The following is a 26,384-nucleotide window of genomic DNA, read 5'->3' as shown; positions in this document are numbered from 1 at the left end:
CATTAATGTTGTGACAACACCGATTCTTTTTAAAATTATTTACGATTTATATTTAAAATTTATGAATATATTTAATGTTTTATAGAATATTGGTTAATTTGCAACGTAAGTATATCACGATACAAGCTTATAATATTATAATTATACAAAAATTTGATGTGTATATAATTATAATATATTTTTTATACATTTATACATCAACAGACAATAATATATTATTATAACAATAGATAAAATAAAAAATTATAAAGCGTATTCAAATACTATTATAATATGTAGTATTGCTTTGTAGTTTAGAGTATATTTTTGTATTGCATTGAGATACATCATTATTATACGGATTTTCTAGATGTTATAGTTCAAGCATAGCTGTGGGCATTATGAAAAGTGTCCATATTTATTTATTTAATATTTTCCTTTCCTTTTTTATAATACGATGTACCTAATTCATTATAACAAAGTGTCGGAGGCAAAATATTAAAACTTTAATACAAAGGAATTGATACTCCCTTTTTTTCATAAATCCCGTTAAAATATTTAAAAGTACCTTCATCTATTTAATGGTTCATTTAGAACTTTATTTTTCTCGTAAACATGATGGCAATAATTTACAAGACTTATCATTAAGGCTGCTTTTCCACCAATAATGTGCGAGGAATGTGTTTTTAAATAACCAATAGAATCGCTTCAAACTTCAAACTAAATGAAGCGATATGATTGGTTATTTACAAACACATTCCTCGATACACATCCTCGCACATTATTGGTGGAAAAGCACCCTTACAAGTCTACATGTATTTTATTTCCGACACTATAAAAGCGACTGGGATCTTTTTTTTATAATTATGTATTTATATATTTATTAATTTTTATATAAAATGATATTTGCAAACTAAAGATGAACACAATCGGCCCAAAGTTAGATAAATAATTTATTTATATATCATTTGGAATCTTATCGTAAATATTTTAAATATTATGTAAATTTTACGTTGTTCTATTTTTTTTTCTTTTTTGATATTCCAAAACAATTTTTTGAAGTGAAACTTCTTTATCGGGGTTGGAAAAGAATTTGATGTAACATTTTTTCATTACGCGTGACATTTTTCCGTTACGCGCCATCTTTTTCTTATCCCTACCACGCGTGATTCGACTTATACGAAAAATAAGGCCATAAAGAAGTTCCACTTCATACGTGTGTACACTAGTACACGCACACTTTTTGTGTCTTTATCAAGAAAAATGTTTTTTCTAATAGATTGTTAATATTGTAGGTTAATTTTTTTGGTTTTTGACAATATGTAAATATCTCTGATTTTAATAACCAGATTTTTTTTTCCTTTTGTCAAATGTCGACTATATTATTCATATAAAGTAGATCACAAATTTAACGAGTATTCGTTACTTAGTATTTACTTTTTTTCATATTCATATCCAATTTTGATATTAAACAACGAATTTAGACACATAAAAATAATCATACATAATTTTAAAAGAATACTTACCATAAAAAACATTGCCTTTTTATTATTTTAAAAACTATTATATTTAAAGTCAAATTTAAAATAAGTGATAAATAAATTATTACAAATATAACTACAAAATCTTTTTTGAACATTTTTTTCACAAAATAAAAAAAAATCATACGTTTATTTTTCATACAAACCTCACATTGACATGTTAATAAAAAAAAACAAAATGTCGTAGGTAATGTGTAGAAATTTCTAGACACTTTCTTCTTGGCTGCTTTGGTCTGATCTTACGGAATTTATGTCTGGGTCCCGTAGGGGAGGGGGGGAGCCGAATGGAAAATCCTGTAAGAGAAAATTAAACTATTCATTGAAACTACATTATTATTATTATGTTACAAAAAAATTAAGAATTAAACGGATTTTAACGAACACAAGTAACAATTTTAACGGACGCAACAAATAGAGAAACTCTGCAGCTTTATAATCTATACTAATATTATAAAGCTGAAGAGTTTGTTTGTTTGAACGCGCTAATCTCGGGAACTACTGGTCCGATTTGAAAAATTCTTTCGGTGTTAGATAGCCCATTTATCGAGGAAGGTTATAGGCTATATATCATCACGCTCAGACTTCAGAGCAACAGGAGCGGAGTGCGGGGCACACCTGGTGGGGCGCGTGTCTGGGGGCGGGCGGCGCGGGGGGCGGGTCGCGCGGCGCGCGGGGCGACGCGCACTCCGCGCACCCGCCCGCGCGCAGTGTGGAGCGACGCGACCACGACTCGGGCATGCAGCTGTTGAACATTGAGCTTTTGTGATTATGTTTCCACTTTAGAGTTCTAATGCTAGGCGTCCACTAGGCGGATCGGGCCGGGCCGCATCGCAACGCAAAAATACGCCGGCCTATGTTTTGTATGAAACATCGTCCATTAGCGACGGATCGGGCCGGGGCGGGCCGCAACGCATTGGCGGATATCGCTTCGCAGGCGGATTTCTGCCGGCGGTGCGCTGCGGCCCGGCCCGCCCCGACCCGTCTAGTGGACGCAGGCAGGCGGATGTGAGCGGCGAGCGTCTGTTAGATAAAATCCGCCTAGGCGGTCCGCCGCGCCCCGTACAGGTGGACGCAGGAGCAAACAGCGCGTCCATTAGAGACGGCCCGTTGCGATGCGACCCGCCCCGATCCGTCTCTAATGGACGCCTAGCATTAGAGTTCCACAGTAAGAGATCTAACAGACGAACGGCAAGTTGTAAACGACAGAAGAACGCCTATAGTAAAAATTGTTTAAGACGATACACAAAAAAAAATCCACTGCTTGGCGGGCGGAGTCTAATAGCTCGCTATCGCGAACGCGGGTGTGCGCGAAGTCATTCTTGCAAACTCGCCGCGCTGCCGCTGGCCGACTCGGGACAAACATGTATGGAGTCGTCATACAGTTATAATATTGTTATGTAACATTTATTTAATTGTTGATTTATTGGTTTTATTTTCTTGCTTATAAACAAATAATCTTCTTTTTAACAACTACTTAGACATTATTAATAATTATTATTATTTCGTAATGTTTACTTTATTACAAAATAATACAGGTTATAAATAATCTTTAAAATAACAAAAAATATTGTTACTCTGAAAAAATGAAATGGTACTCAATAACGCGGACTACTGAATTGATTTAGATAGAATTTGATGCTGACGTAGATATTACATCATGCCCAGAAATGAAAGGTACTATTTCTGAAAGAAGTTATAAACCCTAATTCTTCTCAGTCAAAGTCAAGAGTGGAAGATATCACTAATACAGTAAAACTGATGCGAAACTTTGGACGTTAATTTGTATATTTTTTTGTTAGTTGTTACTTAATCACGTCAAGACTAAATTACCAATTTTGATAAAATATAGCTAATTGCCTGGATTTACACATAGGATACTTTTTATCCGAACTGAACACTTCTGTGGGATAAAACAGGATTCACGATATACATAACCTAATTCCACGCGGGCAACGCCGCGGTCGGAATGATATTTTTTTAAATAAAAAAATTGTTTAAAAAAAAACACAAAATATATTGACGCATGTATTTATTTTTTGCACTCTATTATAATTGTAATTATTCATTACAAATAATCAAAATAAAATAGCCAGAACAAAGTTAGGCCCTGGTAGGGTAGGTAGGCAGGTACAGCAATGTGAGACGAACACTGGCTTATTTATACCAATAATAATGTATTATAAACATTAAATTAAGTTTACAACAAAAATACATAATATTAGCTAATGTGAAAACGAATCAGCCAATCATCCCACAACAATGAAATGTGCACACAAATATTCATCCTAATCGGTTCATGTGATTAGGAGGAGTGACTGCAGCGCCATCTTCCGGGCCCAATCGTGTTTCCAGATCACCCAGGAACTCAATTTAACCCATTGACCACCGTAAGGCCCGATCGGGGCGCGACACAATAGATTTTCTATTGTGTCTGTGATTCCGAGGACTGATGGATTAATATACTTACACAAAATTTTTCGAAATGAAAACTCACATTACTATGTTAATATGAATATAAACCTGTTTTAGTACTAAGCAATTTCCCGCACAGGTGTAGTAAGTATAAATGAAATAAATATCAACATCAAATTCTTTATACAACATACTTATCTACCACATACTAAGAAATGTAATTCTTGAAATTTTTTCGTATTTTTTTAAATATAATACTACTCCAATGAGCTCCTGTTCCATATTACATCCACCATACTTCCACTAAGTTCACCATGATTTTTTATTTCTTTGCACTTTGTTGCTTTTTGGTAAAAATGGAATCATGCGATAAAACCAGTAGAGCGTTGATAACATACATTTTTGACTGAATAAAGGTACTTACGAAGGAGTGGGTTCACATTGTGAACAATCAGTGGGTTTATTTTCCTTCTGGATTCCGGATTTCTGAAAAGATTATCTATGCTATAAATGAAAAAATCTTACACATTCGTTATGTACTTAAAACAGGGGTACATATCAAACATCGTCTTTAATACAATTATCATCAAATTTAAAATAAAACCAACATACTCCATTAATTTGTTCCAATTGTAAGCATTCTTTTTCCTCCAACCTTTATGTTTCTTCTTCTTATTTTCTTTATTGTCCCCATTTGTCTCATTTTGTCTTATCGTGTTGTCACCCTTTGTTACGATTGCGCGAGCGACACAAGTTCCCCGTGTGACGGCCGTAGCGGGAATGACTCGTGCAGCGATCGGGGTAGGAAGGTACAGGGCGGCTCTCGCTATATTGGCTGGTCGCGCGCTAATTTCAAGTATTTCTTGTTTATTTCAAAACCATCGCATATTTCAAAATTCTAAATCGGTAGACGTATAGGTTTTATATTTTATAGTTAATATCCAAAAAGTCGTAACTTTACGTTTGTTATTTTGAAGATGCCAGAGATTAAAAAAAAATAACAATGAGAACTTTGTATTTTTTTTCTATCGAGAAAATATCATGGAATCATGTTTCTAAAACGGTAGACGTATTGTGTTACTATTGAACTTTCTTGTCAAGAATTTTCATCACGACAACTTTAATAATATAAAAATTACGAAGGTTTAAAAAGGGCCGTAAATGTTAGAAAAATGAATTCATCACCTTAAGGACGCATATACAAATTGACGCGCATCAATTTTACGTTTTGAGTCTTACTACTACACGTGCACGGCTCACACACACAGCGAAATGCGAGAAACGACGAAATTATGACTAAACTGACACGACTTGATAATTGAACTTATTTTTATTGCCATGTTTTTTTTTTTAATTTACTTTGATTTGTTTGTAACGTTGAATGGTCACAAAAGTAGATACCATTTACCTAATTTCATTGGACAGTGATTGATTGGTAAACAAGTACTTGCCAAAGTGTACTTCGAAGACGGCTACTGGAACTAATAGATGATTAGAGCTACGTGTACCAAGTTTGGGCTCATTTTGTTAGTTATGTTGAGACCTTACCTCCGGACTTGATGGAGTGACCTGAAGGTGTACTTCGAAGACGGCTACTGGAACTAATAGACGAGTAGAGCTAGGTATGCCGAGTTTGGGCTCGTTTTGTTAGTTACGTTGAGACCTTACCTCCGGACTTGATGGAGTGACCTGAAGGTGTACTTCGAAGACGGCTACTGGAACTAATAGACGAGTAGAGCTAGGTATGCCGAGTTTGGGCTCGTTTTGTTAGTTACGTTGAGACCTTACCTCCGGACTTGATGGAGTGACCTGAAGGTGTACTTCGAAGACGGCTACTGGAACTAATAGACGAGTAGAGCTAGGTATGCCGAGTTTAGGCTCATTTTGTTAGTTATGTTGAGACCTTACCTCCAGACTTGATGGAGTGACCTGCAGGTGTACTTCGAAGACGGCTACTGGAACTACTAGACGATTTGAGCTAGGTGTGCCGAGTTTGGGCTCATTTTGTTAGTTATATTGAGACCTTACCTCCGCAATTGATAAAGTGACCTGCAGGTGTACTTCGAAGACGGCAACTGGAACTAACAGACGAGTAGAGCTAGGTGTGCCGAGTTTGGGCTCGTTTTGTTAGTTATGTCGAGACCTTACCTCCGGACTTGATGGAGTGACCTGAAGGTATATTTCGAAGACTGCTACTGGAACTAATATACGAGCTGAGCTAGGTGTGCCGAGTTTGGGCTCGTTTTTTTAGTATATAATTTTGTTGTGGTATCAAATGCAAGTGGGTTTTCGAAAACTAGAAAGAAAATACTTTTATTTGGCACATACATATACTACTGATAGGTACTTGCAAATACTTTTTAAGTTCCAATATACTGAAACATTACTATAAATAAAATGTTGTGTGGTTTTATGAAACCACGGTAAAAGTGAAACTGTTCAAACGGTTCCGAACACTGCTTTGTGTAGCGCATGTCGCGTGCCGAGTAGGTATACCTACTCGGCAGCCGCGATACACGCGACATGCGCTACACAGACCAAAAAGTTTGAGACGATGTAATAAAAGTTTCACTTTAATAAAATCTATCAAAAATCTTATATCATACGTATATAATATGTATCTTTATTTATATCTAACTAGCGACCCGCCCATGCTTCGCATGGGTGCAATGGCACGGCCGCGGCGGCCGGCCGGTACCGCCGCAAACGCTACGTCCCGCAATTTTTAAATCTGTAATATCTTCGAAAATATTCACTTAAATCATACGGTGTAAAGGGCCATATAGATCTATATTAAATGAACAATGTATTTAAGGTATTTAATTGGTTAAGAATTAATGCTGTATTGGTTAAAATCGCTTCGAAAATTAGCCATTATTTGTCGTAAAAAGTAAATGACAAAAAAAAGTAATTGTGGGTTATCCATAAGAGATAGACATATACCATCACGGACTTTTCCGTAGACTTTTTCAATGTGTACAATACTTAGTACATTATTTTGATAGAACTCGTAGGGTTCAGCCTGCGTTTGCAATGTAAGCGGAATAAATGTTATTATTTACGACATCACATTAGAAACCTCAAAAATAACAGTACTTTTCCACTATTTAATGGATGTTATTATACATATAAACCTTCCTCTTGAATCACTCTATCTATTAAAAAAAAAACCACATCAAAATCCGTTGCGTAGTTTCAAATATTTAAGCGTACAAAGGGACATAGGGACAGAGAAAGCGACTTTGTTTTATATGTACTATGTAGTGATGATAGTGATAATATAATGTATCTATCTATTTATAATCAACTAGCGGTCCGCCCCGGCTTCGCCCGTGGTACATATTTCGCAATAAATATAAAACATAGCCTATGTTCTTTCTCAGGGTCTAAAGATTATCTGTGCCAAATTTCATCAAAATCGATCCAGTAGTTTATGCGTGAAAACCATACATACATACAAACCTTTCCTCTTTATAATAATACTAGCGACCCGCCCCGGCTTCGCACGGGTGCAATGCTGATACTAAATACACTACAGAAAAATTGTGAACGTTGTATAGGTATAAAAATATAGCGGCCCGCTCCGGCATCGCAATTCGCACGGGTATAAAATACATAGCCGGGCGGCCGCAAACGCTACGTCCCGCAATTTTTAAATCTGTAATATCTTCGAAAATATTCACTTAAATCATGCGGTGTAAAGGGCCATATAGATTTATATTAAATGAACAATGTATCCATGGTATTTAATTGCTTAAGGATTAATGCTGTATTGGTTAAAATCGCTTCGAAAATTAGCCATTATTTGTCGTAAAAAGTAAATGACAAAAAAAGTAATTGTGGGTTATCCATAAGAGATAGACATATACCATCACGGACTTTTCTGTAGACCTTTTCAATGTGTATAATACTTAGTACATTATTTTGATAAAACTCGTAGGGTTCAGCCTGCGTTTGCAATGTAAGCGGAATAAATGTAATTTTTTACGACATCACATTAGAAACCTCAAAAATAACAGTACTTCTCCACTACTTAATGGATCTTATTATACATATAAACCTTCCTCTTGAATCACTCTATCTATTAAAAAAAACCGCATCAAAATCCGTTGCGTAGTTTCAAAGATTTAAGCGTACAAAGGGACATAGGGACATAGGGACAGGGAAAGCGACTTTGTTTTATACTATGTAGTGATGCCACTTTGCGTTGTAATTTTATAACTCAAGAACAGGCTCACCTATCCAAACAAAATGTTTAGGCTTTTTTCAGACTATTAAGTACATGGTTTATGTGAAGTTTGGTAAGGTAGAGAAGTGTATAGTATGGTAGAATAGGGTAAAGTAGTGTAGAGTAGAGTAGTGTAGGGTAGGATAGATAGGGTAGGGTTATGTAGGGTAAAAGATAAAAAAATGGATAAAACTCAAGAAAAACAATTCTTTTTAATTAATTCTTAGTTTTCATTATATTACTATGGCAATTTGATGAATGTTCCTGTAGTTCCATATTTCTTTTGAATCTTGGATCGGTCAATTCTGGAAGGAGGCTGTTCTTATAAAATCGAATTAAATGTGTCTTCATGTTCTCCTTCAAAAATTGATCGTCATATCTTTCCGGTTGCCCTTCGGGTGTATCATCACGACTACCTTCACGTAGCTCTAATCGTCTATTAGTCCCAGTAGCCGTCTTCGAAGTACACCTGCAGGTCACTCCATCAAGTCTGGAGGTAAGGTCTCAACATAACTAACAAAATGAGCCTAAACTCGGCATACCTAGCTCTACTCGTCTATTAGTTCCAGTAGCCGTCTTCGAAGTACACCTTCAGGTCACTCCATCAAGTCCGGAGGTAAGGTCTCAACGTAACTAACAAAACGAGCCCAAACTCGGCATACCTAGCTCTACTCGTCTATTAGTTCCAGTAGCCGTCTTCGAAGTACACCTTCAGGTCACTCCATCAAGTCCGGAGGTAAGGTCTCAACGTTACTAACAAAACGAGCCCAAACTCGGCATACTTAGCTCTACTCGTCTATTAGTTCCAGTAGCCGTCTTCGAAGTACACCTTCAGGTCACTCCATCAAGTCCGGAGGTAAGGTCTCAACGTAACTAACAAAACGAGCCCAAACTCGGCATACTTAGCTCTACTCGTCTATTAGTTCCAGTAGCCGTCTTCGAAGTACACCTTCAGGTCACTCCATCAAGTCCGGAGGTAAGGTCTCAACGTAACTAACAAAACGAGCCCAAACTCGGCATACCTAGCTCTACTCGTCTATTAGTTCCAGTAGCCGTCTTCGAAGTACACCTTCAGGTCACTCCATCAAGTCCGGAGGTAAGGTCTCAACATAACTAACAAAACGAGCCCAAACTCGGCATACCTAGCTCTACTCGTCTATTAGTTCCAGTAGCCGTCTTCGAAGTACACCTTCAGGTCACTCCATCAAGTCCGGAGGTAAGGTCTCAACGTTACTAACAAAACGAGCCCAAACTCGGCATACTTAGCTCTACTCGTCTATTAGTTCCAGTAGCCGTCTTCGAAGTACACCTTCAGGTCACTCCATCAAGTCCGGAGGTAAGGTCTCAACGTAACTAACAAAACGAGCCCAAACTCGGCATACTTAGCTCTACTCGTCTATTAGTTCCAGTAGCCGTCTTCGAAGTACACCTTCAGGTCACTCCATCAAGTCCGGAGGTAAGGTCTCAACGTAACTAACAAAACGAGCCCAAACTCGGCATACCTAGCTCTACTCGTCTATTAGTTCCAGTAGCCGTCTTCGAAGTACACCTTCAGGTCACTCCATCAAGTCCGGAGGTAAGGTCTCAACGTAACTAACAAAACGAGCCCAAACTCGGCATACCTAGCTCTACTCGTCTATTAGTTCCAGTAGCCGTCTTCGAAGTACACCTTCAGGTCACTCCATCAAGTCCGGAGGTAAGGTCTCAACATAACTAACAAAACGAGCCCAAACTCGGCATACCTAGCTCTACTCGTCTATTAGTTCCAGTAGCCGTCTTCGAAGTACACCTTCAGGTCACTCCATCAAGTCCGGAGGTAAGGTCTCAACGTTACTAACAAAACGAGCCCAAACTCGGCATACTTAGCTCTACTCGTCTATTAGTTCCAGTAGCCGTCTTCGAAGTACACCTTCAGGTCACTCCATCAAGTCCGGAGGTAAGGTCTCAACGTAACTAACAAAACGAGCCCAAACTCGGCATACCTAGCTCTACTCGTCTATTAGTTCCAGTAGCCGTCTTCGAAGTACACCTTCAGGTCACTCCATCAAGTCCGGAGGTAAGGTCTCAACGTAACTAACAAAACGAGCCCAAACTCGGCATACCTAGCTCTAATCGTTTATTAGTTCCAGTAGCAGTCTTCGAAGTACACGTTCAGGTCACTCCATCAAGTCAGAAACTAAATATGATATTTATAATCCCATAAGTATAAAATCTATAAATAAAATAAATGCGTGAAGGATCAAGTTTATTAGGTGAAATATTTTGTATTCGTACAGTGATCTTTTCATAAACGAGGAGCTGCTTACAAGCGTCACAGTGTCTACTCACAACGGCGGCTGAGCGCAGACCAAAGAATACTTATACTCTAAAAAAGAGAAGAAGCGCCACTGCGAACAAAAAAATGTACCCCTACGTTATCTGTCAATTTTAGTTCCTGCGAAGTAGGGACAGACTGCGCTACTGTCGCAATGTAAATTTTTGGCGGGAATTTAGAAATTCTACCATTCGGCGGGAAATTTAAAAATCTGCTATACGGGCCATAGGGTTCCAATATTTTCAAGTTTTATTCATTCATTCATTTTATTTCGAGCAACATCAAGTGCATTAAATTACGAAGTTTTGAAGAATAAAATGTTATTAATTAGGCCAAACTGCACCATCTTGCTCGAAACAAAATGAATGAACCTTTGCCAGACTGCTTCAATAAAATAAAACAATGATAAGAATTTTTCAATATTTTTATTTTTTTTTGCCAGCTTTTTCTTGGCAGATTCAATGGAGAATTTTCTGTTCTCTAATAAACAAAATCGTCGAATTAATATTATAGCCACTGATTGCTCGATCATATTTTTACTGGCTAACTTATGTTAACTTATGCAGAACTTGCAGAACATCACTCCCTTTCTTCTGTTTTAAAGCAGTTTTGAGTTTGTTAACTTGCTTCAACAAGTATTTACATTTGTTGTAAACTTTATTCTCAGAAGCTGACAGCTTCTCTTTGTTCTGCGAAGATTCTTTTTTCTGAAACATTCATTAAGGTTATTTATTTATTTATAATTATTAGGCAAGGTAGGTTACTCAGTAATGGTTATTTTACTTACCAAAAATGATACTGAGGGTACTGATTCAGTTTTTGTATCCGCACTTAATTCCTCTGTAACTGTTTGGGATCGGGCCTGCAGAAGCAAAAAAACAATATTTTTGGTTAAGAATTTAACTTTTAAGTCGCAAAAATTTTATTCATAATGATAAAAAAAAATGTTTGTACTTATAATGTTTGAACTTATATTATGTTTATTCCATATTATACCACTTACCGCAAAAGACCCTGAAGTTACTGACTCAGTTTTAATCTCAGCAGTTGGTTCCTCAGTGACTGACATAACCGTATGGGACTGGGTCTGCGGAAGCAAAATGCAAATATTTTAGTTACCACTTTAATTGTTCTGCTCTCTGTAATCATTTATTAGTAATGAGTCAGAGTAATCATTTATATCAAACATGGTAAACAAAGTTTTCAAATAAGGAATTCTTACCCTTAGAACATTACAGATATTACTATGAGACGGTCCAGCTCTTGGTGAATGAAGATTTTCTTCATTTTCATCTATGGATGGAGTGGCAGATTTATGAAGACGTATTTTTGCTGGTGTTGTGTAAGCAGAATCTGCAAAATGCTTACTGCAAATAACCTTACATGATTTTTGCAAATCGGCTAGAGCTTGAAAGTCAAACCAGTCTTTGTCTGGGTAACAAAACATTGCCCATGACATCAATCTGAAAAAAAATTGCTAATGTCAATTAATAAAGCATTATTTTAAATAATCTTTATCCAAATTAAAACATTATGTAGTTTTACGAACTTACTGGTAAACATTTTCTTTATTTTTTCCAAGAGTCGGGAACCTGTGCATCCTCAACTCAGGGTTTGATACCTGATTAGCACCACACTTGGAGCATCTGAAAAATTACATCGCATGAGCCTTCATTGACAGACCTAATGATATTTACTCACAAAATAATAAGAACTTTTACTAACCTCCGGTACACATGAGACATGGTGAACGAAGTAAATAACACACAGATTAGGTACTTAAAAACTATAGGAGTCTATTTCTCACTAAGTGTCTCAGTAAAACTGGCACAAAACTAGTCACTCACAAATTCACAACACAATACCGTATGGTGGTACATGAGCCTTGAATCACCCAAAGAACAAATACGGAGGAGACGCAGATGCTTGACTCGACGTATTGCTGCTGCTTGAGGATTGCAAGATGAAGAAATTGAGAGAAACCGAGCAAAACTTAAAAGTTATAAACCCGATAAAACTTTCTCACAACTGTTTTTATTCAAAACAAATGTCACATCGGATAAAATAACGATGTTGCCAGTAAGAACTAGGAAATTCTACTTATAATCTTAAATTTCTACTAAATATTTTATTGTACAAAAGGAAAAACGTAACTTATTGTTTTTATACAAATAAATGTGTGTGTGTGTTTTTATTATTGTAAATTTGAGTCATAGTAGTGAAAATTTTAACAGTCACAATATTTTTTGTGATTTTTTAAATCTACCATGCACTCAATTTTACAAATAGCGGCCACACTTAAACTAGATCAACTATCATAAATTGTCTCTGTGTGCGTGAGTTCTCACCTACAGGGAAGTGATCACCCCCTGGCGCAGACTAAATTACTAAAATATTTCATTACAAATTGTGTTGCAATAATTCAAGGTAGTGACAAATAAAATAACCCTTATTTCAATGCAATAAGTATCACGCGTTACAGCTAAATATGTGAAAAAATAAGATTTGATTTTAATTTTTTTCTCAGCCTATTTGTAACATTTTGATAGTTTTATCTAGTACCTTTTTGAGTTAGACATGTCTACTTACTTAAAATATTTTTAAATAAATCAATTTGTTTTATTAAATACAAGAAAAATGTTCGTTTATTCAGCACGATATTGTCAATTTTGGGTGAAGAGGCAACGGAAATTATTTTTTTCAATATTATAAACCAAAATTTTCGACTTAAAATATAGTACCATTTAAAGATTAAGGAGTAATCTATTTATGGTAATTATTAGTTAAATTTGGTTTTGTACTATTTCGCCGCAAAATGCACCGAAAAACTGCATATTTTTGTCACATTCGTAAACGCGTCCTTAATGTCGCAAGACATTAAACAATTTGCGTGATACATAATAATATTATGTTTATTGTAATCTATAATCGAGCCAATTTAATAGGCAACATTTGACGTCTATCAATTTTATCTTCGAAGAGAGGTAACCTGCTTAAAAACATCGATTAAAGTGAATTAATCGATACGGATTTGAAACATTTGTAAATCGAATTTATTAATTTATGATGATTTTTGTTCACAAGTAATCAATGCATTCGATTCTAGATGTCAGATCTCGATTTTTAGAGTAACGTCTCTGGTATTTAAAAAGAAAAAAGGTTTATTGACACAAAATTGTAGCGACGTCAGTTCTTCAATTCAGAAATTGTTTATTATGTTTAGAATGGTTCATCAGTAAAATGAAATCTTAAAATTACTTGTATCGGTCATTATTATTATAAATATGTAATCGTTATTGAAAAAAGTTAAGCAATTGTGCAGATCTAACAGAAAGAAATATCATGTTATTCTATGTTGTCGTTACTAGGTTACGTTGTTGAATTTTGTTGAACTGTCAAATGTTGCCTATTAAAATGGCTCTACTATAGGTTGTTTAATACAACGTATATTATGCATTTATGCACATAATAATATAACACATGTACATGAATAGTACAGATATAAAGCTTCTTAAAAAGGTGCAAATTTGTTTTTTCTTTTGACTTTCACTTCGTTGTTTGTTTTTCTATCACTGTGTGGTTTAAGTATATATACATAATATGTAAACTTGTGCATAATATTTAATGTCTGTGTGTGCCGAAAGTTAAAATATAATGTTTTAAATGTAGTTTACACTTTATGTACTAGATATTATAGAAAAATAAATAAAAAAGGACATAGACATATTATGTATATGAACACACGTATAACCATGTGAAGTCGTATATATGTGTGTGTGTATATATGAATGCTTGTGTGTGTATACGTATTTACGTGTATGTGTATACGTATGTGTGTGTGTGTGTGTGTACTCACGCGTGGTGCACAATGTGCGCGCAGGGCAGTGAAGCGAGCGGCTCGGCGCGATCAGCGAGCGGCTCGCGGCACTTGGCGCACGCGGGCGCGGCCCACGCGGCGGCCGCCTTGCGCTGGCGAGCGGCCGCGTTGTTGTCGCCCAGCGCTGTGTATATGTCGGCTAGGCGGAGCCGCACGCGGCGGACTAGCATCTGATCAATAGATAAATAAATAAATAAATAATAATAATCTCTGTCGCACTAAATACGGCCAAAATTCACCTATCAACCGTATGTGTACCACTTATAATACTACGGCCACACTACCGTGATATGCCAATAATTATTGCCACAACTATGCCACGACTTATGGCCATAATTCTACAATGCCAATCAATATGACAAATGGCGGTAGGCAATAGCTCCGGCGGCGGTATTCTTTCGCACATCAAAGAAGATTACCGCCGTAATTATTGCGTATGCGGCCACACTACCGTTTTTCCAGTGTGCAATATGAGCTCACCGGCGACGCACGTATCGACCGACATGGAGTGGTCAAATGAAAAAGCGCTCGATGGCGCAAATTTTTGGAATTCTTGGAATTCTTCTCTTTGGGATCTTGGGGATACCCAACAGAAGAACTATAAACATCGCAGTGTACACAATGATGCGTGGCGTCGAATCAAACAAAATTTATCATTTCCAAGTACAATAGATGATTTGAAAAAGAAAAAAATCCTTTTTAAAAAGAAAGAATCCTTGATGAATTATTACAGAAACCATATTATATATTAATTATTAACTAATTTTTTTTGCTGCGGTAAATGCCAATAATTACCGACATATCTAGGTAAACTGTAATGTAACCACACCAGTTCATGCAGTAATTTAGACGGTAATTTAATGCCATAATTATTGCGGTAACAGCCCGGTAGACGGTAAGGTGGTGTGGCCGTAGCATAACACTGCCATGAGCTCGACTTGTTTAATACATCGTTCAGTACAATCAAAAAAATTTTCTTTTCTCTAACAAATATGTAACTAATATGTTTTAATTGTTATTTTTAATTATTGTTATAAGTGTAGGTTTATAATTGTTGCATGTTGTGTTCGCTCTTAGAAGGCCGTCCAACTAAAAGTAATAAAGATTATGATTGTATTCTCACTATTTCTAAATGTTTGAACGTCCAGTTATAGCGGACCAAATATAAAAAATATATATATATTATAGGACATCATTACACAAATCGACCTAGTCCTACAGTAAGCTCAATTAAGGCTTGTGTTGTGGGTACTAGGCGACGATAAATATAATATTTAATAAATACATATATATAGATAACACCCAGACCCAAGAACAAATAATTGAGTTCATCACAAAAATATTTGCCCTGACCGGGGATCGAACCCGGGACCGTCGGCTCAGTAGGCAGTTACTTTACCACTGCGCCAACCGCGTCGTCAAGATAATATTTTGTTCAACCCTACAGTGATCGCGTGGTGTACATTAATATTTGATACGTACACAAAAACGCAGACTTACAAACGAGAGTAGGAGATTCTTTGGAATTTAGATGCCTTCCGGTTGGTCCCATTATTTTTGCCCATAGTTCTTCTCACTTTGAAAACCTTCATTTTTTGTTATTTTTTTTTTTCTATGGAAATACACACCTTAGACCCCACAGACGTAGCAACTTCCAGTAATCTCGTATTAAACTCCAAAGGTCTACAATTACAGATCCTCCCCTGAACCCTTAGCGCTTCTAGACAACGAGCCGCTCCGTCCATGGCTTCCATTTTATTAAGACCTAACTATTTAAATCCTAACAAACTAAACTTTATTTTTCAACCGAGTTCAAAAAAGGAGGACTATCTAACAAGCCCAAAAAATACGTCTGTATTTTTCGTGTTATTAACTCAGAAATTTAGACTATAATATGACCTTTTTTATTGGAATTTAGATGCCTTTTGGTGGGTCCCATTTCAATTTTGTCTAGTTCTGACACTTCTAAGACTTTTTTTTCTAACTATAATTATTCCTTCTATTACTATAGAAATACATACCTTAGACCCTACAGAAGTCGCCACCTCTAGTAATCTCGTATTAAACTCCAAAGGTCTACAATTACAGATCCTCCCCTGAACCCTTAGCGCTTCTAGACAACGAGCCGCTCCGTCCATGGCTTCCATTTGAGCTAAACGATCTCCTAACGATTGACCAGCGCCCATTGCTACTTCGTAATGTCTGAAATTTAATTATAAAACTTAAATCAACTAACATAATGATTTAAAGCCATGCCACGGTATCTTAAAAGCAGTGTTATTTAAAAAGGTTAAAATTTAAAAAAGTTAAATTTAAAAATATATTGCTGAAAAGTATTGGTCATGGTTTATACATTTTCGATAAACTAAGCGAATATTAAAAAGTACGAATAATTTTCTGTATCATAAATACTTGGTCCAAAGTATGATCCTTGAGGAACACCAATGTTTAAACGCTTGATTTAATTATTTCCTTTCCACAAAATTGATTTTTCAAATACGACTTGGTAACAACAAGTTTTAAAAAATATAACCATCAAAACATGTGTTCAAATAGTATACTAACTACATAATATAAGTGTAATTACGAAGAGTTACTTACCTTAAAGCTTTATTAAAGTCACATTTCCGTCGATACACGTCACCCGCTATTCGAACTGCACGAGCGAAGCTTCCTTGATCACCCGCCACGGTCGATAAACGTAACGCTTCCTAAAAAGGTATAAAATTATTAAAAAATATCCTTAATTAGGTATGACTTTGGAGATCTTAAACTGACTATTGATGTATAAACTTGTACCTAATGTGGCTCGAACGCAACAGTTGTAACAAGTTAAAATAAATACAACGGTCCAACTAACGTGTTTGACGTATTGTTTTTTTAATGCGGGTAGTCTTCTATAACTAGTATATTTAATTATCTATGATGTCGCGTGTTGCGTGCAGTCAAGCGCCGTCCGCGGCCGAAAGCATTTTATGGTACGAATATTTTTTTATCTAGACACTATATTTCTTAATAGATGCTAATATAGGTTCGTAACATTTTTAATTCTGCTTTTAACTAACTCGACAAAATAAAAAATATCTTACATTACAATAATCATATGCATCCCCAAGTTCCCCTCTAGCACGTAAAGCGGCCGCCATTTGCAATAGCGCGATCCTGTGATGTCGTGTATTCAGGTCAGTCGAGCGCGGACCGCGGCCGAGGTCACACGCGCGCGCCGCACAAGCGACCGCGCGTTCTGTGTCGCGGAGACGACGCCATAGTTCGGACAGGCCTACGTATACCTGGAATGGTTGGAATTATTGCTTTTAGTAAGGGAATGTTTATGAAGTAGATAACAATACTAAAACTAACGAATGATTTGATCGGAGTAACAAATGATTTGATGGATTTCTATGTCATTTATTCAGACAGATTAATACGAAAAATACGTTTACTTTTAATCAAAATCATGAATATTAATGGTTATATTATAATAATTAATGTTTTAAAGACTTAATGTATTTAAAAATACGAAAAAGCATGCAGAAGCAACTGTCTTTTTATTTTAAATAAAATATAGTATGACATAGAAGTTAACAACTACCCTCATATTTTCAACATCGCATTTTCAAATTACTACACAAATAAAACCACCAATGAACACACAACAACCCTTTTTTTACTACACATTCACACAAAAAGCAAGCAATTAACATACACACAAAAATAGATATTTTTAGTTAAACACATTTACACAAAATCAAATCAATTACCAAACAAAACAACTCCAAAAAATCCGTTTACGCAAAAAAAACTTTTTTTTTAATTTGCGACTACCCTACAAAATCCCATTTATTTACACAGAAATTTTTTCGACTACCCTCAACAGTTAAAAAAATTTTTTTTACAAAAAAACTGACCTGCAACAGCAGCGTATTATCATTCTGCGCCTGCGCCACAGCGAGCGCTTTCTGGAAGCTGTCCATCGCTTTGGAGAACGCGCCCAGTTCGAGGCTAACGCTCGCGACGGTGAGCTGCACGCAGCCGGCCGTCGAGCCGCCGCCGCAGTCGTTGTACAGCGCGTGCCGGGCGTACGATAGCGCTCTACGAATTATTTATATCTCTATCACTACATAGTATTAAACAAAGTCGCTTTCTCTGTCCCTATGTCCCCTTTGTATGCTTAAATCTTCAACCTGCGCGGTGTGTCCCTTAGACACATAAAACTGAAAGAATAGAATGAATTCGATTGCTCTGGCGGGTCACGAGTGGCTGAATTGGTCATGCGAATGGCGCAAAAGGATGCGGGTTCTAGTCCCGCCTCGTGATCGAATTTTTTCTATTCTTTATAAATGTTACCCTCACTTTGTTAATATTCGTTGACTTGCTGTGATTTGTTATCAACTGTCAACATCAATTAAGCAGTTGTGTAGAATCGCAGTACATACTTATTACATTCAAATTAACATTTAACCCAGCCCCGTGTACATTTCTAAAAGTATATTTTTTTGAATGTTATTTCTTTATTTTTGTGTGTACAATAAAACTTTTATTCAATTATTCATTCATACTTTACCTGTCTAATCCTCCTAAAGTTTGATGTGCTCTTGCTAGATTTAGATAAGACTCAGCTCTCATTGGAGCTGAATCTAGTTCTTCTGATATGCCTAGTTGACGGTTTGCGAATTCTAGCGATTCTCTGAAAATTAAAATGTAGTATAAATTAAAAATTGTGTGCATGTACTAGTGTACACACGTATGAAGTGAAACTTCTTTATGACCTTATTTTTCAAAAAATAATTTACTATATGCAACTTTACAGAAATACTTCGAATCACGCGTGGTAGGGATAAGAAAAAGATGGCGCGTAACGGAAAAATGTCACGCGTAACGAAAAAATGTTACACTAAATTTTTTTCCAACCCCGATAAAGAAGTTTCACTTCAATAAATGTATAGATTTGGATGATTTATAATCTAAAAAAATGGTCACCATGCTAGTATTTTGGTTTTCTAGTAAGGTTATCATTGGTTGAACAATTTTAAAGTATTTTACCACTTAAGTGCGAACGTACGTATCTGAACCTTGTATCATTTATTTAATACTAGCTTTCCGCCTGCGGCTTCGCCCGCGTTTTCAAAGAAAAACCCGCATAGTTCCCGTTCCCGTGGGATTTCCGGGATAAAACCTAGCCTATGTTACTCGTGGATAATGTAGCTTTCGAATGGTGAAAGAATTTTTAAAATCGGTCCAGTAGTTTATGAGCCTATTCATTACAATCAAACAAACCAACAAACAAACAAAGTTTTCCTCTTTATAATATTAGTGTAGATTATATCCAAACTATTCTACCGAAAAAAAATTGCCGAAATCTAAAAGTCTGATAAAATTGTCAAAAAGTTACTATCAAATAGTTAGATTTTCTTTCACTAAAATTTGCCAAAAGCCAGACTGTTGTATGTTGTATGGACCAGACTGTTATGAATATAAAAAAGCTATCTACTATTAAATAGATCTATTTCTTACTTATATTTGCCAAAAATAAAAATGTCTATATAGATACTTTTAAAAAGATTCAATGATAAATCCATTAAATCAGCTATAATATTATCTATATAAGTGTTTATTTAAAATTATATATGTATGTTTATCAGCCATCTAGTTTCCATAACACAAGCGAAAGCCTAGTATGGGATCAGATCGCGCCGTGTGTGAAAGTTGTCCCGAAATATTTATTTATTTATTACTTACTAGCTTTCCGCCTGCGGCTTCGCCCACGTTTTCAAAGAAAAACCCGCATAGTTCCCGTTCCCGTGGGATTTCCGGGATAAAACCTAGCCTATGTTACTCGTGGATAATGTAGCTTTCGAATGGTGAAAGAATTTTTAAAATCGGTCCAGTAGTTTATGAGCCTATTCATTACAATCAAACAAACAAACAAACAAACAAACAAAGTTTTCCTCTTTATAATATTAGTGTAGATAATAGAGACAAATCTACTATTACTATTAAATAGATTATTTCTTACCTATACTTCCCAAAATCCATGAAAGCCTGGTACAAATGCCCCAACAACGCGAACTTATCACTCCGATGCCGAACACCACGTAACGCAGACAGCCATATTTTAACCGCTTGGCGTTGTTCATTCTGACTGTATAGACGCACTCCACGCTCGATCTGATATAATATAAATAAATATAAATCTAATCTAATATATATATTATAAAGGCGAAAGTTTGTAAGGATGTATGGATGTATGGATGTTTGTTACTCTTTCACGTAAAAACTACTGAACCGATTACAATGAAATTTAGCACACATATAGAGGGTAACTTGGATTAACACATAGGATAGTTTTTATCCCGGAAATCCCACGGGAACGGGAACTATGCGGGTTTTCCTTTGCAAACGCGGGCGAAGCCGCGGGCGGAAATCTAGTAATAAATAAATACTTATTAGCAAGCAGGCCAGGTACATTAAAAATTAACAATACGTGTACTTACAAACTTAATTACTAAAACTACAAGCTAAAAGAAATGCCGCTCAGCATTTTACAGTGAAAGCATAGACTTTCACTGCAGAGCAGATTTTCAGCGACACCTTATTTTATATCTAATTATAAAAAGATGTAATGTTAAAATTCCATATACATCCATAGTAATATTATAAATGCGAAAGTAACTCTGTCTGTCTGTCTGTTACTCAATCACGCCTAAACTACTAAACCAATTTTCATGAAATTTGGTATGGAGATATTTTGATACCCGAGAAAGGACATAGGCTACCTTTTATTGCGAAATATGTACCACGGGCGAAGCCGGGGCGGACCTCTAGTAATAAATAAATACTTATTAGCAAGCAGGCCAGGTACATTAAAAATTAACAATATGTGTACTTACAAACTTAATTACTAAACCTACAAGCTAAAAGAAATGCCGCTCAGCATTTTACAGTGAAAGCATAGACTTTCACTGCAGAGCAGATTTTCAGCGACACCTTTTTTTATATCTAATTATAAAAAGATGTAATGTTAAAATTCAATATAGATTATAAACAATTATATTAAAACACTAGCGGTCCGCCCCGGCTTCGCCCGTGGTACATGTTTACGTTTTCTCTACATAAAAACCATCCTCGTACTTCAAGGAATATAATAAAAAAATAATTATCGAAATCGGTTCAGCCGTTCTCGAGTTATGCGCTTACCAACACATTTTGCGATTCATTTTTATATATAAGATTTGCAAGATCGTTGTCAAAGCATTTTGGTTTGCACTTTTAGTTTTGTTTTTATCACGATATGGTACTTGTTCACTTTTCTATTGAAGACACTTAACCCTGTTAATTGATTCTCACCTTCCTCCTAGCCAGATACTGGTCAATCCTAGAGCTCACAACACGGAAGCACTCGAGCCAGCTGGGCGCGGGACAGTGCACGAGTACCTATAGCTTTAATTACTATCTATAGCCTGTTTATTGGACAAAATGGTATCATATGACCACTATCTCCCTGCTGGTCAACTAAATTGGAACACTGTTCTCTTTAAGACCCCTGGAATATTCTCATCTTCCACCAAGCTGCTTTTGGTTAGGAAAGATGTCACTTAATACGAAGCGCGCTTTCTAGAAGTTACCTGTTCACTCTTCTCTTGAATACCCCTGCAATATGGTTCTTACATCTTTTGATCCCCTAGTCGTAGTAGTCATCTTTGAGGCCCCTAGTTGCCCTGTAATATCTTCGCACTTTCGCCTTGCTACTATTTGTTAGCCCGGTTTCCAGAAGGCACCCTTTCTCTTGAAGGTACTTAACCTTGTTAATCGTTTCCCACTTTCCGTTAGCTAAGATGTCGTCATAAACAGGATACTCTTCTCATGAAAACCTAGCAGCCCTGGAATAGTATCTAACCTTCCTCCTAGCCAGATACTGGTCGATCCTCGAGCTCACAACACGGAAGCACTCGAGCCAGCCGGGCGCGGGGCGGTGCGCGGGCCCGAAGCGCGCGCCCCATCGCCCGCCCTCTGTGGGGTACTCCTCCGAGAACGAGTATAGTTCTGGAATGTTTAATAAGCTATTTATTTCTGGAATATTTTATAAGTTTTCTCTGTTTGGAAGGAATACTGAATATACTTTACAGTTTTTGTTTTCGGTAAAAGCTTACGTTGATTTAAGCTAGTTTTTGCAGCGTTTGGGTATAGTCTAAAGACGTAGTGAGAATTTTTGTAAAAAAGAAATGTTATGTAATATGTTTTTGTAATTAGTAAATAATCGCATAGTTTGTGAAATTCTTAAATTTTAACAACTGAACTTTGAAAGAACTTTTGCACAACTGAAAATTTAAGAATCTAAAGACTTAAAGGAGAATGGCAAACTCCCATAGGACCTCTGAGCCTGATCGTTACACTGATGATTAATGGGGGATTAAATTGATAAAAATATACAGATTCTATAAATATAATAGTTATAGATCTGTTCTATGGGATAACAGAGATATTGAGGTGTAAATTAACAAAAATAAAAGTTAGTTTGCTTGAGTTAAATGAATAGCATTGCCTTTTTCTATGTCCAAGTAAGTTTATTTTCTATCTACATTGTCTAGCTAATAAGAGAGTAACAGAAGAACAGTCAGGTAATAGAAATATTGGATCCAACACATATTATTCAACACACATTTTAACTTACCAAAACATCAACAATCACTAGGTAGATACATTTCTTATATCTTTATAAATGGATGAATCAGGATTCGATTTTATAATAAGACTAATCAATTCAAATAATATTCTTTAGAGTAAAAATAGACGATTATGGCAATTTTGAATATAACGTTACTAAAACTTCACTCAAAAGTCAAACAACAAACATCAACAATCAATCATCACTGACTTATTTATAATTTTAATTTGTTAAAATTTAATAATTTGACATTTACAATTGCCAGCTACCTAAATAAAAAGGTTTTAATTACTATTGATTAAGTAAAATATGTTTTTATTTTATAGAATGACCTAAATAAATACCTAAAGATGTGTGTTAAAAAAAGTTAAGTTTTGCTTCTGATTTTTATAGCATTTGAATTCAATAAAACTAAAAATGAAAAATAAACATTCATTCGTATTAATCTATACATTTGACTATTTTACTCCTGACAACACTGACATCTCTGCTTGATAAGACCGGTAGTGAACGAATTATCTTTTTTTTTCAAAGATTTGTTTTCCCATAGAATCAGAAGTCAATATTTTACAAATAATTATTAAAATTAACATAATGAATTTTAAATATATTAAGTATGATTTCTGTAACAGTTAGGCCCAGTTTCGCCATTCTCCTTTATAAGATAAGATTATTTTTCAAGTACGACGACAAATATATAGGTATTTTTAGAATAATTATTAATAATCGAAAAAAGCTCATAAGTAATATAATATAAGCTAAATTAAAATTGCATTCGACTAAACATGTTCGTTATAACATTTGTATATCAATACGAGAAACAGAAATCTCGTAGGTCATTTTACGAACATTGCTTATCTAAATTTTATATACGTAACATTGAGATAATATTACTACACGTAATAGGTAGTTAGCTACAACACTTATTTGAAAAATTCCAATTACGAAAGAGAACGGAATGAAAAGAATATTAAAAGACAATTTTTCTTATTTTATATTCGAACATGACCTATTATCACACCGTACACAACCCATACAAGAATACACAAAACACATACTAATTTCGTCACCTGGCGGGTCATCGAGACGGTGTCGTTGAGGATCTGGCGAGCTGATCAGCCTCGATGCTGACAGCTGATGAGCTGGCGCCCCGCTGGAATTTAAAATAACTTTAATTACTGGTGTTTTATTTATTTATCTAGATGATTGTTTAAAGAAATAAAAAGACGTGTGGCACTCGGGGACTGCCGCGTCATCCTATTACAATATCATAAATGCGAAAGTTTGTGAAGATGGATGTATGGTTGTTACTCTTTCACGCAAATACTACTAAGGGATTACAATGAAATTTGATATGTAGGTAGCTGAAGACCTAGAATAAGACATATGCTAATTTTTATCTCGGAAATCTCACGGGAACGGAACTATGCGAGTTTTTCTTTGACTACGCGAAGCCACTGGGGGAAAGCTATTTAATACAAAGGTTGATTGCGCCAAAGCAAACAGAAGAAATATTGTAAAATATTAGAAACTATGACTTACCCAAGAAAGTCTCGGGACTCGAGTGAATCCCATGACATGGTCCGCGGGTGGCGGCGGCAGGGTCACCTGCTGGCCGGGTGCATTGCGCACTCCTTTCTCCACATAACCTATACAATATATTAATTTATATCTTGCTTTGGTGCATTTGCATCAAAAGAATTTAGAGCTTGAGCATTTTTACACGCTTTATATTAGCTTCACCTGTATGTTTGTTTGTTTGTAACCGACTTCTTTGGGCGCGATTTTGACCCACTTTAAACGGCCAGATTTCGTTCAAACTTTGTAGATTTATTGAGGACCGATGACAATAGGTACACTAATTTGATAAAATTTTCTATTTTTTAGTTCGGTTTTCTATAAAAAGCGTGTTTTTTAGCTTTTTTTATTTTTAAACTATTATTATTATTTTACTAATTTTTAGAGATCCGTACCGAAAGGGTAAACGTCCATTACTGAGTTTATTTTAGTATCCAGGGTTGATTAACGTAAAAACAAGCGCGTGAATTTTAAACTGAATCTGTCTTAGATTATAAACAAATATCTTTTGATACACATAATAATTATAACCAACCAACGCTGAATCAAAACTATTACATTTTCCATGACCCTATACAAAATATACCTACTATAAAATTTAAAACTACACAGCTCAATCTAGCTGTAAAACCTAGTGCCTTATTAGCTGAGCCTGATTTAGGTCGGAACATCTAGTAAATGTCACTGAAAACGGGTCAGCGCACCTTTAGATAATGTATAATGTATATGTACTATTGCGAAGTTTACCGACTGCGTAAAGGATGATATGGTTTTACTTTAATGTTTTTAGGAGAAGAAAAAGTTCATGAGGCGGTAATCAAACCTGAGTACCGTACGGCGAGGAAAAAATAAGAACGGAAAAAAATCTGCGTCTTTTAGTGTAGGTACAGTGAAAAAAATCATTTTGTATTCTGTGTTGTAGTCTACCGAACTGAGTTGCATTAAATTATGTTTATTATTTTAGGTGGTTACGATGAACAAAGTTATATATATCGATATTTAATGCTGACTGTTTCTGTAAGGTTGTCTACACACTATGTTAATATATTTTATACTGACATATTTTTTCTCAACCTGTTTCTCCTCTTAAACATGGTGTTCAAATACGCGAGACTTCTTCGAAATTCATTTATCTGTTTACGTTATTTTTCCGTCAAGTTACAATGAAGGAAATCAACTTATTCCGAGTAGATACATAGAGAAATCGTGGGTTCGATTTCCGCGGAAATCATCTAAAAATATTATATTGAAGGCTAATCACCTACTTGTCCGTAAAGAAAATCGATCAGTGAAATAGATGTATAATGCATCTGTCCCAACCCCATACAGGTAAAGCCATTTTTAACTTAGTTTTTTTATCCTACTAATCCTACTATCCTACTAATATCCTACTAATATTATAAATACGAAAGTTGTGAGGATGTGTATGTGTGTGTTTGTTACTCTTTCACGCAAATACTACTGAACCGATTACAATGAAATTCAGCACACATATAGAGGGTAACTTGGATTAACACATAGGGTAGGTTTTATCCCGGAAATCCCACGGGAACGGGAACTATGCGGGTTTTCTTTGAACACGCGGGCGAGGCCGCGGGTGGAAAGCTAGTTTGAATATATATTATGTACTAGCTGCTCCGCGCGGTTTCACCCCCGTGGCTCCACTCCTGTTGCCCGTAGCGTGATGAAATATAGCCTATAACCTTCCTCGATAAATGGGCTATCTAACACCGAAAGAATTTTTCAAATCGGACCAGTAGTTCCCGAGATTAGTGCGTTCAAACAAACAA

General features: G+C 35.8%; 2 protein-coding genes across 2 annotated transcripts; both read right to left on the bottom strand.

Annotated features, from left to right (window-relative positions):
* Nucleotides 1-1,683: 1,683 nt before the first annotated feature.
* On the bottom strand, nucleotides 1,684-24,670 carry LOC149475400 (43 kDa receptor-associated protein of the synapse). Its single transcript, XM_089713520.1, has 12 exons — nucleotides 24,559-24,670; nucleotides 24,087-24,169; nucleotides 22,249-22,394; nucleotides 20,368-20,519; nucleotides 18,916-19,038; nucleotides 18,260-18,443; nucleotides 17,441-17,641; nucleotides 16,953-17,062; nucleotides 16,373-16,553; nucleotides 14,331-14,521; nucleotides 2,136-2,262; nucleotides 1,684-1,814 (listed from the first exon to the last, which is right to left on the bottom strand). Exons 1-12 carry the CDS (start codon nucleotides 24,594-24,596, stop codon nucleotides 1,725-1,727), a joined length of 1,626 nt encoding a protein of 541 aa, XP_089569646.1. The 5' UTR covers nucleotides 24,597-24,670; the 3' UTR covers nucleotides 1,684-1,724.
* Nucleotides 10,547-12,838, bottom strand: LOC149475401 (uncharacterized). The gene is made up of 6 exons (XM_089713257.1): nucleotides 12,200-12,838; nucleotides 12,028-12,120; nucleotides 11,697-11,937; nucleotides 11,478-11,561; nucleotides 11,262-11,336; nucleotides 10,547-11,181 (listed from the first exon to the last, which is right to left on the bottom strand). Exons 1-6 carry the CDS (start codon nucleotides 12,217-12,219, stop codon nucleotides 11,023-11,025), a joined length of 672 nt encoding a protein of 223 aa, XP_089569383.1. The 5' UTR covers nucleotides 12,220-12,838; the 3' UTR covers nucleotides 10,547-11,022.
* Nucleotides 24,671-26,384: the final 1,714 nt, after the last annotated feature.

This window comes from Colias philodice, chromosome 30 (assembly GCF_061535455.1).
Source record: "Colias philodice isolate Cphi_HAF_F1 chromosome 30, ilColPhil1 Martin Lab GWU primary, whole genome shotgun sequence".
In the NCBI taxonomy this organism is placed as follows: domain Eukaryota; kingdom Metazoa; phylum Arthropoda; class Insecta; order Lepidoptera; family Pieridae; genus Colias; species Colias philodice.
This window is presented reverse-complemented; position numbering and strand designations above follow the sequence as displayed.

Excerpts from the sequence above, each read along its gene's own strand:
- LOC149475401 (XM_089713257.1), bottom strand. The coding sequence starts at position 12,219 with ATGTCTCATGTGTACCGGAG. Across the intron at positions 11,337-11,477 it reads TAACTTCAGGGTCTTTTGCG|GCCCGATCCCAAACAGTTAC; the intron begins GTAAGTGGTATA and ends TTGCTTCTGCAG. Across the intron at positions 11,182-11,261 it reads TACCCTCAGTATCATTTTTG|AAAAAAGAATCTTCGCAGAA; the intron begins GTAAGTAAAATA and ends TGAATGTTTCAG.
- LOC149475400 (XM_089713520.1), bottom strand. The coding sequence starts at position 24,596 with ATGTCATGGGATTCACTCGAGTCCCGAGACTTTCTTGG. Across the intron at positions 20,520-22,248 it reads AGTATCTGGCTAGGAGGAAG|ATCGAGCGTGGAGTGCGTCT; the intron begins GTTAGATACTAT and ends ATATTATATCAG. Across the intron at positions 19,039-20,367 it reads ATGGATTTTGGGAAGTATAG|AGAATCGCTAGAATTCGCAA; the intron begins GTAAGAAATAAT and ends TTTAATTTTCAG.